At 36.8% G+C, this 15,980-nt stretch overlaps 2 protein-coding genes across 2 annotated transcripts; one reads left to right on the plus strand and one right to left on the minus strand.

The window, feature by feature from the left end:
• Window positions 1–2,491: 2,491 nt before the first annotated feature.
• On the plus strand, window positions 2,492–8,913 carry LOC118062333 (phosphate transporter PHO1 homolog 10-like). Its single transcript, XM_073410894.1, is given in 14 exon segments — window positions 2,492–2,642; window positions 2,905–3,538; window positions 4,379–4,774; window positions 4,869–5,010; window positions 5,359–5,488; window positions 5,649–5,769; window positions 5,865–6,123; window positions 6,308–6,412; window positions 6,503–6,547; window positions 6,642–6,791; window positions 7,694–7,918; window positions 7,920–7,973; window positions 8,060–8,196; window positions 8,538–8,913. Coding segments are annotated over 13 exon segments (2,457 nt in total). The 5' UTR covers window positions 2,492–2,642; window positions 2,905–2,948; the 3' UTR covers window positions 8,641–8,913.
• Window positions 8,914–9,301: 388 nt separating this feature from the next.
• Window positions 9,302–13,412, minus strand: LOC118062507 (phosphate transporter PHO1 homolog 3). Its single transcript, XM_035076292.2, has 12 exons — window positions 12,587–13,412; window positions 12,059–12,459; window positions 11,878–11,949; window positions 11,612–11,741; window positions 11,360–11,480; window positions 10,989–11,247; window positions 10,786–10,890; window positions 10,653–10,697; window positions 10,419–10,568; window positions 9,997–10,275; window positions 9,743–9,879; window positions 9,302–9,656 (listed from the first exon to the last, which is right to left on the minus strand). Exons 1-12 carry the CDS (start codon window positions 13,170–13,172, stop codon window positions 9,557–9,559), a joined length of 2,385 nt encoding a protein of 794 aa, XP_034932183.1. The 5' UTR covers window positions 13,173–13,412; the 3' UTR covers window positions 9,302–9,556.
• Between the last annotated feature and the right edge of the window lie 2,568 nt (window positions 13,413–15,980).

Below are 15,980 nucleotides of genomic sequence, written 5' to 3' on the forward strand. Positions count from 1 at the left end.
CCAACTTCAGGGTGGGTGTGGATGGGTGGGCGTGGACTCGTCCTAACGTGGTGTTGGGCGTGAACGCGTCCAGACCCACAGACTTTTAATTATAATTATAATAAAAATAAAAATAACCATAACACGAATAATATAATTTTTAATATTAATACTTTTAATAATAAAAAATAATTATAAAACAAATAATACTATTTTTATTATAAGTAATAATATTATAATAACAATAGAAAGCGAATATCTGATGCCTGGTCTGCCCTAGCGCCAAGTGGTGCTAGGGCGACCCTTTCCTAGCAATCAAAACTGAGCTCTTATGGTGACCCTTCCCTAGCAATCAGAATCGAGCGCCAAGTGGTGCTTGGGAGTGCTTGGGTGAGCCAGGGCACGCTAACCCCAATCGAGCGCTAAGTGGCGATGAGGCTGGCTTGGGGTGAACCGACACATTTAGGTCATGGCAAAGAGCCCGATTGTCTTCGATTTGCCGTCATACCCCAGCTCAATGGGTCTTGCATTGCCCTAACGCCACATGGTGATAGGGCGACCCTTCCCTAGCAACCAGAACCAAGCACCATGTGGCGCTTAAAAGTGCTTGGGTGAGCCAGCTCATGGGTGTGGCCCCAGCACCAGGGCATGACAACCTAAGCCTCAAAGGTTCGCAACTTGGGGTGCAACCCTTCCCCCTGCAGCCTTGGAACTTTTATGGCTAGGAATGGACTGCCCTTTGCGCCAAGTGTATGCGCATGAGGCTGTAACATACAATGCTCCCATAAATTATGCAATCCACAGTGTAATAAATCTTGGTAAACAGTGCCCGTTTTTAGTACTTTTACAATCCACAGTGCAATAAGTTTTGATGAATAATGATTTTCTCATATGTTTTAGCTTTATGCATGTATAATAATAATAGCACAAACAAGCACATAGAAGGTAAAAATAAAGCCAAAAAAATAAGAATATATCGATAACAGTTAGTACATAATAGAAATGTGTAGGATTGACCTAGCACACATTATAATAAATCTAGTAATAATTTGAAAGCTATAAATTTTAGGGCTACTCAAAATTTATATGGTCATTAATTTCATGATTTCTGAATATTAATCTAGATACGTGTAAGATAATTTTAACATTCGCAGTTAAATAATAATAATAATAATAATACACACACACAAGTCAAGGGAGATATAATCCTGTACACACCATACAACACATGCAAGGCAGCTGCTGCATCTAAGAAGATTGACTGGAGTTATCCCAATCTCTTACATGTATTTCTCCTCAGAGCAAAACGGTCGAAAAAAGCGGTCCCAGTTGTGTAAAATGCTCCGGACTGCAGCACCGCTCTCCCTCTTAGAGCCCGTTTGGCTCTGCGGCTGCGGCTGCGTTTTATTGAAAACGCAGTCAGCAGTCGTTTGGTAACAAAAAAACGTGATTTACTGTGTATGGGGCCCACATAAATTTTGCGTCAAAAACGCAATAAATGAAAAGCTAAAATTTCATACTTTTCATGCACTGTACAGCTAATTGCACTGTTCATTGAACAGTGCAATTAGCGTGAACAGTGTACATGGCACACTGTTCATATTAAAAAATAACGTAGTGCAAGTGAATTGCACTGTTCACGTGAACAGTGCAATTCACTTGCACTGTTCTTTTTTTTTTTTTTGCAATGTGTTAATTTTATTAATTTTTTTTTTTTAAAAAAAAATAGTTTAGAGTTAATTAAATGTGACGTGAACAATATTTTTTTCTCAAAAAAGTAGTATAGAGTGAATTAAATTCACTCGCACTATAATATCAATTTTATATCTGATAATATTTTATCTAATTTTATTACACACTCAAAAAATTATGAAAACTGTAGTTCTTATCGGATAAATTTTGTATGTAATGAAATTATATATATAATTTAATGAAATAATAAAAATATTTTATATAAAATATTATTTATTCCATGATGTAATAGAAGTAATTAAATTTACAATATTTAAATTTAAAACCATCAATATTAATATATATTTAAAACCTCAATTTTAAAAACATTCTTAACCAAACACATTAAACTACTTTTTATTCAAACTCAATTTTAACCACAGTTTTAACCAAACACCTATTTTTTCAAACCAACCTCAATTAAAAGTACTTTTTATAAAACAACTTTTTTCAAACCACAACCACAATAGCTACCGCAATGCCAAACACACTCTAACCATTAAGAGACGTTTCACATTCTTAGCGAGCCGCGAAATACACGTGTCAAGCCATTAGCGGAAATCATACTGCACCGAAATAATATAATAATATACTATGGGGTTCTGTTCCATATGTATGCTTCATACATTCTCCGCTTTGGTTTTAGCCAATCATGTGAAGTTGCGTCCACTGTATTTCAAAATCACGGGTCTGATCGCTTGAAACAAGACGAGTGCATTGCTATTTGGAGCATCGGATTTTTTTAGCATAACTAACTTGCGTGTAACAGAGGGCAGCAGCTTTTATAGGGCACCTTATAAGATGGCACCTCTGCATGAAGAGAGAGATCGAGATAGAGATGTACACACTTAAGAAATCTTCAATGGCAGTGTCGATGCTGAGTCTGGAAAATTCCATCCGGCTTCATTCTTGTTTCATCAAAAGATAGAAAGGTAATTATCAATTAAAAGTATTCAATCTCTCTCTCTCTCTCTCTCTACTGTTTTTATTTTTATTTTCAGAAACTATTTTGGCTAGCTAGCTTATCATGATTGTTTGTTGGAGTAATCAACGAATGTGTTTCAATTGTTAATGTCGAATCAGTTTGTAATTCTTCACTAATTTATGTTTATCCAATCTAAAGCTAAGAGATAAATTCAGAGAGTTTCTTCTTCTTCTTCTTCCTAAATCTGTTTTGCTGAATTTCGAATACAGATAATTAAGAAAGTGAAGGTGAATTTGGAAGAGATCAGCGAAAGATGAAGTTCGGAAAGCATTTCAAGCAACAAAAGGTGCCAGAATGGACAGGTGCTTATATGGATTATAATGGTCTTAAAAGAATATTGGGAGAGATCTTGCAGTACAAGCAAAGCAGGCAGCCCTCGAAACCTTTGAGAGCAGCAATGCAGCACAAATTAACTTCGCATAAACACTTCGGTGGACTAAACCTGCAATCTACCAATCTCTCCAGTAAAGGCGACATTGGGGACCAAGTAATAGATGTTAACGCGTCACCTGAAGAGGGTTCTAGAAAGTTATATTATAAGACTGAGTTCCTGAGGGAGTCTGAAGGAGGAGGCGAAATAGAGGCGAGGTTCTTCAAGAAACTTGATGAAGAACTCAACAACGTTAACACATTTTACAAGGATAAGTCCGAAGAGATGAAGGATGAAGCATTTTTGCTAAATAAGCAAATGGATGCCTTGATTGCCTTGCGGATCAAGGTGGATAACCCTCATTTTGACGGCTCTGATGCGAGGAAAAGTGATACAACTGGCGTCGCTACCACAAACCCCTTGGAGAGTCCAAGCAGAGATGCAACTTCAGGTATAAGAGCACATACACAGTGGTAGTTGAGTTTCAAAGAAGCCTTTGAGAGATCAGAAAAACAAACCAGAATTATTTTAGTTGTTTTAAGTTGGTTAAAGAGCAGAATTTGAGAAGTAGCTAATAACTGAAGGATATTTGGTAGCCCGAGTTTAAAATCTTGACTGAGTTTATCAATGGACCAAGATATTGTGATCTTCGATTTGAAATTATATCTGAGTTATATATGTGACTCAAATCATTATGACACTACGCAAATTCAAATATAATTCTAATAAGGTATGTAGTTCAGTATTATGTGCAATATTTTTTTTATTTATTTACGTGGGTGTCCGGGCCAGCTTGCGCGCACCACGACTAATCCCACGGCTCACTGAACATCCTGCAAACCCAGTGAGCATGTAAGGCACCGTGGGGGTGACAGGCGTGCACGGTGAGGTTTGAACCCAGGATGCAGAGGAAGGGAACAAGTCCCTTCAACCGCTGAGCCAAGACCTCAAGTGTGTATTATGTGCAATATTTTATTTATTTATTTACGTGGATGTCCGGGCTAACTTGCGCGCACCACGACTAATCCCACGGCCCACTGAACATCCTGCAAACCCAATGAGCATGTAAGGCACCGCGGGGGTGACAGACATGCACAGTAAAATTTAAATCTTGGTGCAGAGAAAGGGAACAAGCTCCTTCCACCGCTAGGCTAAGACCTCAAGTGCGTATTATGTGCAATATTATTTGCAGGAGTGGAGGATATGAATGTTGAACACGGAGTTGAGATTAGTAACGATTTTCAGCTGGAGAAATCCTCTTATGAACAGAGTGGTGATGCATCTCTGATCCTGTGATCATAGTTAAAATAACTTCCTACCCTTGAGAAGTTTAGATTTCTAATTTTGTGCCAATATGCAGGAAGGGAGCATATGGAATTGACCAGTGAACTGGATAGAAGAACTGATTGTAACCAAGAAGAGTCTACTCGTGGGCCAGAAGTAATTGAAGTGCAAGCCAAAGATCATGGTAATGCTCACCAAGAGAAGGACAACCTCACTGACTACAACAAAGATCCTTTGAAAATCCTTGAGCACGTGAAGATTAATAAGACTTTTAAATCTCCACTAGCAACCATAAAAGATGTCTTTAAGGACTCAAAAGAAGAAGAGCTGAGCTTCAAGAAAGAGGAACTGAAGAAAGTTGAAGAGCGACTGAGAGGTGCACTAATCGAATTCTACCAGAAACTTCTTCTTCTAAAGCACTACAGGTGGAAGTTTTTCAATGATTTGCACAAATTCTACTCTTGAATGATGTTTTTGTACTTATTGTGTGTTTATTTGTTTTGCAAATGGTCGAACCAGTTATATGAACCTTGCAGCATTTTCAAAGATCATGAAGAAGTATGAAAAGGTCAAGAATTTTACCTAAAAGGATTTAATCTTCTCTTACATTTCCACATTTCCAAGTACTTATCAACCTACATTGACCACAGGTCAAGAGGAAGCATTTCGTTCTGCATTTTTCTTTTTCTTTGTTCTATTTAAGGGGATTGGAAAGCGGGAGGCGGGAAACATATTCTCAGCAGTTTTAAACTATATTCTTGCTTAAATTTCTCTGCTTAATGATTTATTCGCAATTCATCCATCTTCCAGTTGTACACATTGACAATGAACAAAATATTTCCCCTGCACTTGAGCTACATTTCAATTAAATCAGTGTTCTCCCAGTTCAAATTCTGAATATAGTAAAGTCTCTCTCTATAAGATCTTTTCTTGTCCAACAATCTGGAAAACTATTTAATGGGGGGGGGGGGTGCTGGCAAACTAGTTGATGATCTTTGAGTTATTATAGGTGAACGGTCTCCTTGAAAGGGTGGAGGCTGCCTTCATCAAGCATTTTGCGAACTCAAATCGGAGGGAAGGTATGGACTCTTTGCGGCCAAAAGCAAAAAGGGAAAAGCACAGTGTAACATTCTTTTCAGGCAAGTAACAGTAGTAACTGAAAGATGTCACATCATACCTATGTACCAAGATGACATTGAGTTTGTAATGCATTTGCAAGGTTGGGGTAACATCTTGGACTAGGTGTCATGGTTCTGTGGCCTGCACTGATTTATTCAGATTTCTTGCTGTTATTTTCAGGATTCTTTTCTGGTTGCTCAATTGCACTTCTGATTGCTGTTGTTTTGAGAATACAAGCTCGAAAGCTTATGGATAAGGCTGAAGGTGCCTCATTCATGGTCAACATTTTCCCACTTTACAGGCAAGTGAGCCATAAACCTCCATGAAGATTTACATTTTTAACCGATCAGATGAAATTTTTCAAGAAATATTTAGCCAGGCTATGTTTTTATGCAGCTTATTTGCTTTTATAGTCCTGCATATACTCATTTATTCGGCAAACATATACTTCTGGAGGCAGTATCGGGTCAATTACCCATTTATATTTGGTTTCAAGCAAGGAACTGAGCTAGGACATCGAGACGTTTTCCTTTTGGGCACTGGTCTTGCAGTACTTGCACTATCCAGCTTCCTGGCAAATTTACACTTGGATTTGGGTTCTAAAGCTTCAAATTACAAAACAATCACCGAACTCGTTCCTTTGGGCTTAGTCACCGTAAGATTCTACTAGAAGCTACAGCCTCTTTTATTAAAATGTTCTACACGAGATGTAGTGGACAAACTACTGCTCCTTGGAAATTACTTGATATTTTGCATTACACTATGGTTTCATTGTAAATGGGATAATAGTTTGAAGACTTAAAGTTTGTATAACTCCATACACGTATTTCTGTATATAGGTTGTTCTTGCCATCATCTTCTGCCCTTTCAACATCATATATCGTTCAAGTCGTTTCTTCTTTGTTCAATGTTTGTTTCGCTGTATTTGTGCGCCGCTTTACAAGGTAAACAAAGTTAAAAGGCTTTATACATCAATAAATAGATGATATAACTAAGGTGAGATGGAAAAGTTTCTTGACAGAAAACGTTCGCAGGTTAGACTTGCAGATTTTTTCTTGGCAGACCACGTTACCAGCCAGGTTAATGTCTAACAGAAAAATTTCATGCAACGATGAGTAAAGGTTACAGTTCTTACATTTTGATGGTAGTGTTTTCCTCTGTTTGACCCCTCAGGTCCAAGCAATAAGAAGTATCGAGTTGTACATTTGCTATTATGGTTTAGGGGAATACTCCAGGAGGCAAAACAAATGTCATAGCCATGGTGCCTATAATGCTTTCTATTTTGTTGTTGCTGTAGTTCCATTCTGGCTCCGCTTTCTGCAGGTAACGCTTCTTTTCTCTACTCGTTTCTCATGTCCAAACTTTGGCCGCATCCTATGATATAATTTTCGATGGTATTAATGGTGATAAAGTATCAAATCAAACATTTGAGAAAAGTGTGCATGGACCAATGAGTCCCTTGAAATACATTTGTTCTGGCATCAGTTGATTTGAGAGGATTATAAGAGTTCACTAAGTTAATAGAATGAGATTTTCACATTAAATATGTCAGTTTTGCAGCTGGGACAACTAGAAAAGACTCCTGATTACTATAAATTTAGCATTTCAATGATGTCTCAGCTGCAGCTTTGACCGGGAAAGGTCCTAATTTTTTCATGATCAAAGTGGGCCATTGCACAACAAATATTTTTCATTGTGTGATTGTTCACTCTTAAGAATATCCATTCTAATAATTTTTGTAACTTGCCTGCTCAAGATAAAATTGTGCAATTGACTACTGTTCTGTTTCAGTTCCGTGTTTCGAATTCCCAGCCAGTCACCTGGGCTAACTCAGAAAAGAAAACATGCTGTTCTGGAGTTGGTGGGATTGGTGAAACTAGAACATTACTAGCAATAGAGAACTGAGGGCTCTTACTTTTTAGTTGCAATTGCTAACCGTGATATCTTTGATTTAAACACCAGAGGTGCAGCAAATCCAATTAACCATTCACCTTGTGTTTGCATAATCACAGTGCAAACAAAAAGCACTATGAATACCCTCTGCCCATGCACCAATGCACAAAACGAGGACAAAGACCTTTCTATTGACTAAACTTCTTACTTCAATTCCATTTCAGTCCTTTATTAAAATTCAAAATGACAAGAAAAAACGTTGGAAGTAGCCTTCTTAAATGAATCACTAGCTATTAGAAAATATACTGACATATGATGCATATAATTTGTAGTGTCTCCGTCGATTGTGTGAAGAGAAAGATGCAGTGCACGGATATAATGGTTTGAAATACTTCTTGACGATTATTGCAGTTCTAATTAGAACCGCTTATGAACTAAAGAAGGGAAGGACATGGATGGTATTTGCATTGATCAGCTCAGCTGCTGCGGTAATTGTGAACACATACTGGGATATTGCAGTAGATTGGGGGCTTTTGAGAAGAAAATCAAAGAATGCTTTTTTTGAGAGACAAACTTGTGATTTCACATAAAAGTGTATACTTTGCAGCTATGGTAAGGTCAAGTACTAAAACATGTGGCATAATTTTGCAGTTTCTGACTTGCTACTGATCCAAAATGTTAATGAGGGTTCATCACAGATAATGAATGTAGTTCTGAGGCTTGCTTGGATGCAATTGGTCATAGAATTTAATTTGCAGAGTATTCACAAAATGGCCGCGTTAACTACAATTTCATGCCTAGAGATCATCCGCCGCGGTATTTGGAGCTTCTTCAGGTAACTGTCACTCTTGATATTATGATAGGCATCCGTCGAGTTCATGTATCATATATTCACTAATCGATATGGCTCTGGATAAAAAAACTAATTTTAGTAGCCAACTCCATTTACTTGGGATCAAGTATTAAACTCTAAATCATTGGAGCTCTCCTGTGTTCCTCTAACCTGTCCCAACACCTGTCTGTCGCTGAAGCACCGTGGTACTGGAAGTTGCCTGTAGAATACAATGATACAAGTCTTGACACCTTAGCGGGCTAAAACATTGTCTTAAGTGAAGTCTTCTCCAGTGATTTTTAATGTGTAATTCGTGTTTTGAGAAACGTTTCAAATTCCATCAGGTTGGAGAATGAGCACTTGAACAACGTTGGCAAGTATCGAGCATTCAAGTCAGTCCCTCTTCCTTTCACTTGCTATGATACCGATGCTGACAAGGATGACTAAGCATCAAATACGACTTTATTCTGTTGATCAACAAGAATGACTGGTCATGAAGATGAGCAATCATTGTATTCGACATTACTTCCATGAGGAAATGATATTGCTTTGAGGATGATGTGCCCTGCCAACACCTCTTGATTTCCTTGATGGGGATGGCACCTTTTCTAAAATAAGCGGGATTAAGCTACCCTAACCACATATACTCGCGGCAATTTGAAGAAACAGTTCACCTGAAAAGTGGTCAAGATGAAAAATTGTTTTTACAAATTGAAAAGCAGTAATTGAGTAGATTTAATTTGTTCTTTAAGGCTCCTCGAGGATATGAAAGGGCTTCGGAGTTCATCTTCTCTTGTGGTACATTTCAAAGAGCAAGATATGAAAAGGGTTCAAAGTTTATCAATGCCTTGAAGAATCATGACATGAGAATCCACTTCAACGAATCTCTCGAGCCCTGGCAAAGGGTTTTTCAGATGTTTATTAGGAAGGGTATGAAAGGGAGATGTAAAAGAGAGGACACGAATTTGAAGATGAGTGAAAAGTTACCGTAGCTAGCTGAAGGTTCGTGGAAAGAAGAGCCTTCATGATTTGAATTTATCAGCGCTTCCGTTTGTGTAAAATGACAAGTACCTTTGCATGCGACTCGCTAAATGTACTATCCGTACAGTTTCCGACACGGAAAGAATTGGTCCGCTTGTATATAAAATGGATAAAATGTCACTTTGACAAACATGGATGGCATTGCTTTACAATCTTGGACTTCATTAAAAAGTAAATCAAAGAATACGGCCACATTTGAATCCAGACCTATTTTTGTAACCTTTTTACAAGAAATGCAATCTAGATCCCTCTGCCACCGCTAGATTTATTTTCTTATTATGCTTCATCTTGTTTTCTTCCTTGTCAAATGTTGCAGCGTAGCTCAGTCATCGCTGTCATCATCTTCTACGTAGTTGAAAGGTAAAGGCACAGACTTGAACGCGCGATATTTTCCTACGTTGTTCAAATGTTCATTTTCCAACCTGACCGACAAGCCAACCAAAAGACTTAGAGATTCTTGTTAATTACGGATTTTGAATTTTTCACATACACGTAAGATTTTTGTTACCTAAAGAAATTCCACATGCCGCGGCGAAAGATCTCAAGGCTGGCCACAAGGGCAATCGTGGTTTCTTTGTGCAGGGAAGTAATCCCGAAGTCCAATACCGTTTGCAGCCAAGCAAATCTCAGCAGTACATTCAAGACCTGTAAATCAAGTGAAGGTCACTGTTAGGAGCGATTTAATTTTATGACAAAGTTGATATTTATCAAATTTAGGTCTCTTTCTTTCCCTTTCTGCTCTTCTTTCCTTTAGCTACGTACCATGGCTCCAAAATACACAGATCTGTGAGGGACAAGGAGTTTGTCTCTCAGCCATCGATTCTTAGAATGACGCTGGAGTAGCCCCCAGTCAAAAACAAGATCCCAATACGTGCTAAATATTGTTGCAATGCCTGAGAAAACCCATGCTATTGCTCTCCAACCAACTCCTTTGTTAAGGCTGTAAGCTGTCCTCAAGCAAACAGCTACTATTGTCAAAAAATACTTCAATCCATTATATCCTTGCATTGGATCTTTCTCTTCAAATAGGCGTCGGAGGCACTGAAACAAGGAGGAAAACTTGTTGATAAGTGATTTCTATTGGTGGTCGCTGCTTCCACGTTTCAATCAAAAGATTGTGTTTGAAAGTTTTAAAAAGCTAGGCATGTTAGACACACAGACAACCAGGCTAGCTGCTTGCAAACCTGAAGAAGGCGAGACCAGTACGGAATCACAGCAACAATGAATGAGAAAGTTCTGAAGATGGTGTTGCCTCTGCAAGTGTTCTGTCTGTGTTTATAGTCTCCCCAGCCATAATAGCAAATGTAGAACTCCAGGCTTCTAAGAGATTGAACCTGCATCAATATAATGATGCTTTCTATTACTTCTGAAAAACAGGGTTTTGAACTACCGAAGTACAGCCTAGGCTGATAACTCACCTGGCTAGTTAGTTGGTCTGCCAAGAAGAAATCTGGGAGCGTTACCTGCAGAAGAAAAAATTTACAAGAAAATTAGTACGAAAAATCCAGCTTCCATATCTATATTTTGTGATTGTCTGCCACCAATTTTCACCTTGTAGAGAGGAGCAGCAATACAGTGAAAGACACATGTGAGGAGGAAGAAGCGCGCCGAGCGATAAAACATGTTGAATGGCAAGAGCAATATGATGAGGAGGAACTGCAGGGAAAGCAAAATATCAGTTTAATCGAGAAAAATGGAAGGTGAAAACGAGAGAGAATAAAGGGGGGGAAAACGAGTATTTGTAAGAATCTTACTATTAGCACATTCAGAGGGAGAAGTTCAGTGAACGCCTTGTAATCTTTCGTTTTAGGGTCCATCTCCATGTCAAGGTTTAAGAGCACACTGCATAGAGCTAGTACCGCAATTCCAAAACTGAAAAGAAGCACTTGTCTGTAGCCCAGTTCGGTTCCTTGTTTGAAACCAAAAATGAAGGAGTAATTCACTCGGTAGCGCCTCCAAAAGTATATATTAGCAGCATACATGAGCAGGTGTAGAACAATCAATCCAAACAAACTGCAAACATAGGTTGTCAAACGAAATTTTGGGATAAGGTTGTTCAGGTTGAATTGAGTGACAGAAGTAGAAAGTAATTGGAGACCCTATGCTGTAAGAAAAATAGTGTTACCTGTAAAGAGGAAACATTGTTTCCATGTATAAGATTCTTCCTTCCTCATTCATGATTTTGCGGACATGCACGATTAAAACAAGGGCTATCAGCAGAGCGACTGTGCAGCCAGAAAAGAAACCTAAAATTTTCTCAAAGTTAGCAACTAGTCAATAACAACCCTGAAAAGATCTAGAAATCTAAAGAAGGCAGCCTTTTTACACTAAATTGCGTGAAATCATGAGGCAAACCAAATCCTAGGTAGTATCTTACCCATATAAAATGTTGTTCTATGTCTCTCTTTTTTCGCTTTTGGTCTTAAGACGCGCATGCCTTTACTGCGATTTGAGTTTGAGAAATGCTTAATGAACGTTGCCTCAACCCTTTCCATAAGCTTGGTAACCTGTGATGGAATGTATAATGCAAGTTAAATAAGGCATTGATCAACAGAATGAATCCTCGATAAACAAATGTACTTGGAGTAAAAGCATATTTATTGAACGTATCCTTCAACATTATGAAACGGAACCTAAGCTCACCTCATCAGAGCTTCCAAAGTAGGAGCTGTCCACCATTTTCATGTAATATTTAGTTGCATTTCTTGTGGTAATCTGCCAGAATTATGCAAAGCGAATACGGGAAAAATTTCAAACTCTCCTGTGGATTAAAATATAAGTTATGGGAGACAAAATCTGGATTCTCGAGGGATGATTTATATACCTTATCGTACTTCTTCATAATTTTTGAAAATGCCAACGTATTCAAGAAGTTGTAACTCTTAAGAAGGCGAAGCTTGTGGTAAAATTCAACAAAAGCACGCTTGAGTTGTTCTTCGACTTTCCTAAGATTTTCCCTTGTGAATCTCAGTTCGGTTTGTTGGGGAACTTTAAGGAAGTTTTTTATGGTTGAGCGAGGTGTTGCCAGTGTGTTGTTAATCTTCACGTTGTTTAGGATCTCCAGTGGAGCTGGCCTAAAGGTTCTGATCATGCTCTTTGGCTTCTGTTCTTCCTTCTGGTCAGTGTTATCGCTTTCCTTCTCTACTTCATCATGGTTTGATTCATTTGATCGCTCGTGCATGCTTTGCCCTTCATCAATCACATCCATTACCTGTAGACCTCTTCCTGCACATTAAGCGGAAGGATTTTCAAATAAATTAGTAAATTTAAGAAAGATTATTGAAATTACAAAAAAAAAAATGCTTTTGAAGGCTCACTGGTAATAGATGTAGTCACAATTAGGGGAACTTACTGCTTGATCTAACTCCAGATGGAGTGGAAGCTGCCAATGCAGCAGTAGAAGCTGCAACATCTGAAGCAAGGCGAGTCATATCTGCAGTTCTATCAGACCACCCAGTGGGATTGTCCACTTTTATCCTGAAAGCAATCAAAGCATCCATTTGCTTATTCAACATTGCAGCCTCTTTCAATACCTCTTCCACTTTAGACCTGTAAAACTTGTCCACTTTATTGAACTCGTCATCAAGCCTCCTGAAAAACAAAAGCTCATATTCTCCTCCGTCGACAGTAGGCATAAGAAATGAAGTCTGGTAGATTTGAGATCCATCGAGGTTCACAGAATTCACCAAAATAGGTTGTTTTTCAATATCAGGAGAAGAGCTCTTAGGGGTGTAGTCACTAGTCCTTTGTGTCAGGCCACTGAAAGCTCTATACAGCGAGAGCTTTCTTTTTAGGCCTAATGGATTGGCTGCGGGTGGCCTGGTTCTTAGCTGGAAACTCTGTACCTCTTTCAAAAGGGTCTTGAGAAAATCATAGTCCATGTATGCTTCTTGCCATTCAGGCACCATTTGGACGCGGAACTCTTTCCCAAACTTCATCTTTCTGGCTTTGTATGTATAGCACGTAGCAGCAGCAACAGTTTATTTGAAACGGTGTTTGATTAGTAGTAGCTGGTAATTAGTATCGATGCTTGATCTTGCGAGAGTAAACTATGAGGACCTGGCCAACCGTTTGTAATAAGAATCTATGTTATGGATGTTTGAAGGGATGCTCTTGATTAGATCAAGAAACTAGAAAATGACATTGAAGCAGCTTTGATGGGTGGGAGGTTTCATCAGATATTAAACTGATGTTATAGACCTCTAAGGAGTTATATATATATATATATATATATATATATATATATATATATATAACTCCTTAGAGGTCTATATCATCAGGTAATCCTGTAATTAGTTGTTGAATTTTCTCCTTTCCTTGTCAAGAATTTTCAAATGAAAGAAAAAACTGAGGAGTGGGTGGCGGGTCTTTTAGCAGCTTTAGTTCTATTTTAGACACTGTTTGGCATTGTATTTCAAACGGTGTTTTTGTCTAAAATTTAAATTTTTTTTTTTTTTTGTTAAAATTAAATTTGATTTGTATTTTTTGGATCGTTTTGATGTGCTGATGTCAAAAATAATTTTTAAAAAATAAAAAAACATTATTAGTATATTTCGGCACGAAAAGCTATTTGAAAAGCAACCGCTACCACACTGCCAAACACGCTATTATTCGTATGAGTAAGCTACAATTTATTTGAAATTAATTGAATGAACAATTCATAAAAAAAACATGTTGCAGTATTTTATTTTCTAGTTCTTTACCCTGTCAATTTCCAATTCTTGGTTATTGAAATTTACGGGCAATATGTATTAATATTTAAAGGATATATAGTATTCTTTTTGCAAAAGCCCCGGAAAATATTATATGTTTCAACGCCCATGCGTGGCGTTCTATTAAATATACAGACTCTATCTGGATAGATTCCTTCGCAATCTCTGTCTGTATTAAACTTTAGAGTGGCTGGTTTCTTTATGGTTCAAAACAGAACTTTGTTGACACCTTTTTGACGTGGAAGCAGCCAAATCGACTAGCAGTTTCCTTCTTTCAAAAACTTTGTCTCGGAGGTAAAAGCTATATAACAACAGGGAGAACGTGCAAAAAAGATGTAAACGTTGAGGGGCTGGCGAGAGAGAAAGGGTTGGTACTGTAAATTTAATATTGCCTTTGAATGGACTTGTTTGGACAAAAGGGTGAGTAAGTAGCATCCCCTTCCCTTGAAGACTGTGCTTCCCTTCCCTGCTCCTTTTCCAGTCAAGTATGGCTGTGCCTCCGGACAGCAGGGTGCGGTGTCAGTAATTTGTCTTGTTTCTTCTTCTCTCTTTCTCTTTTCTTTAAAAAATAACAAAATTGTCAACTGGATCCTTAATTCAGAACGCACGGTGCAATGTGGATGGAATAAATAAAGGGAACCCCAAGATCATATAGATCTTCCATCTACCCTCTCTAAGAACATACATTGCACATGAACTGGAGTCTCTCTCTCTCTCTCTCTCTAGGTCGGCTGATACAGGACCGGAGGCCGTTTGTTTTCGGCTTCTCAGCCCACTTATTGTGAATTGTGACGATGTGATGGGTAATTTCCTACTTTTCTTTTAGATGGGCACACTTTTTCAAGGTTTCGGTAATCACGTTTTGGAGGGTAATATTTTGTTTTTTAAGATTTGATGAAAAATAGGTTTTTTAAAAAGAAAATTCTAAAAAAAATAAATTATTTTTTTTATGTTTAGTAGTATAATAAAAAATAAATTAAAAATATTTTTCAGTGTTTGGTTATGTCATGAAAAATGAGTTGAAAAATAACTTATTAATATTTTATTTTTTTAAAATTTATTAAAATAATGAGAAACAAATCTTATAAATTAAAAAATTGAATGAGAATAAAATTAAAAAATATATATAATTTCATAAATTATCTCAAATAAAATAAATAATAATTAAAATAATAGAGATCAAATTTAAAAAATTAAAAAATTGATGAAGAAATTAAAATAATAATAATTAACATTTCATAAATTATTTCAAATAAAATAAGTAACAATAAAAAAAATAAGGATCACATTTGATAGATAAAAAATTTAATAAAAAAAATAAGAAAAAAATTATAAAAATAAAGAATAAAATTAATATAAAAATTAAATTTTAATGGATAAAATTGAAAAACAAATATTCAAAACAAAATATATATAGCAATCAAAAGTTTGAGGATTAAATTTAATATAATCAGCAAATAATATGACATTTCTAAATATTTTACAACTTCCAAAAAGTATTTTCCTCCCAAAATAAAAGGTAAACACTTTTTTAAAAACTAAGATAAATTTTTCTTTGATTATAAAGTATTTTTCATTAACCGGAAAATATTTTCCGTTCATTAACTTTTTTTAATAGCAAATAAATATAAAAAAATTTAAAAAATTATTTTTTAAAAATTATTTTTCAAGAAATAAAAACACCTGAATTTTCATCATTTTCTACTTGTACCGCACTCGCAATCAATCAAAGTTGAAAAGTGCTGTCATTTTTTTTCTTAGTTTCATTTCATAAAACCACTAACCATTCAAAAAGAAGAACAAAGAAAATTCCCACCTCTAAATTTGTTCTTCTAAATTTAAAAAATAAATAAATAAATAAAAGAAAAGAGAAATCTGCAAAACAAAAATCCCTGATTTTTCTAATACCTGCCAATCTACAATTATTAGTGCGGGCCCGGGCCGCCTGGCACTGAGAATTTGTAAACCTAATTACAAATATTTTATTTTATTTTTCTCTAATCTAGGAAACGGAGTCGGAGGCTTCAAATTTCT

The sequence above is a fragment of the Populus alba genome, chromosome 8 (assembly GCF_005239225.2).
Source record: "Populus alba chromosome 8, ASM523922v2, whole genome shotgun sequence".
Classification (NCBI taxonomy): Eukaryota; Viridiplantae; Streptophyta; class Magnoliopsida; order Malpighiales; family Salicaceae; genus Populus; species Populus alba.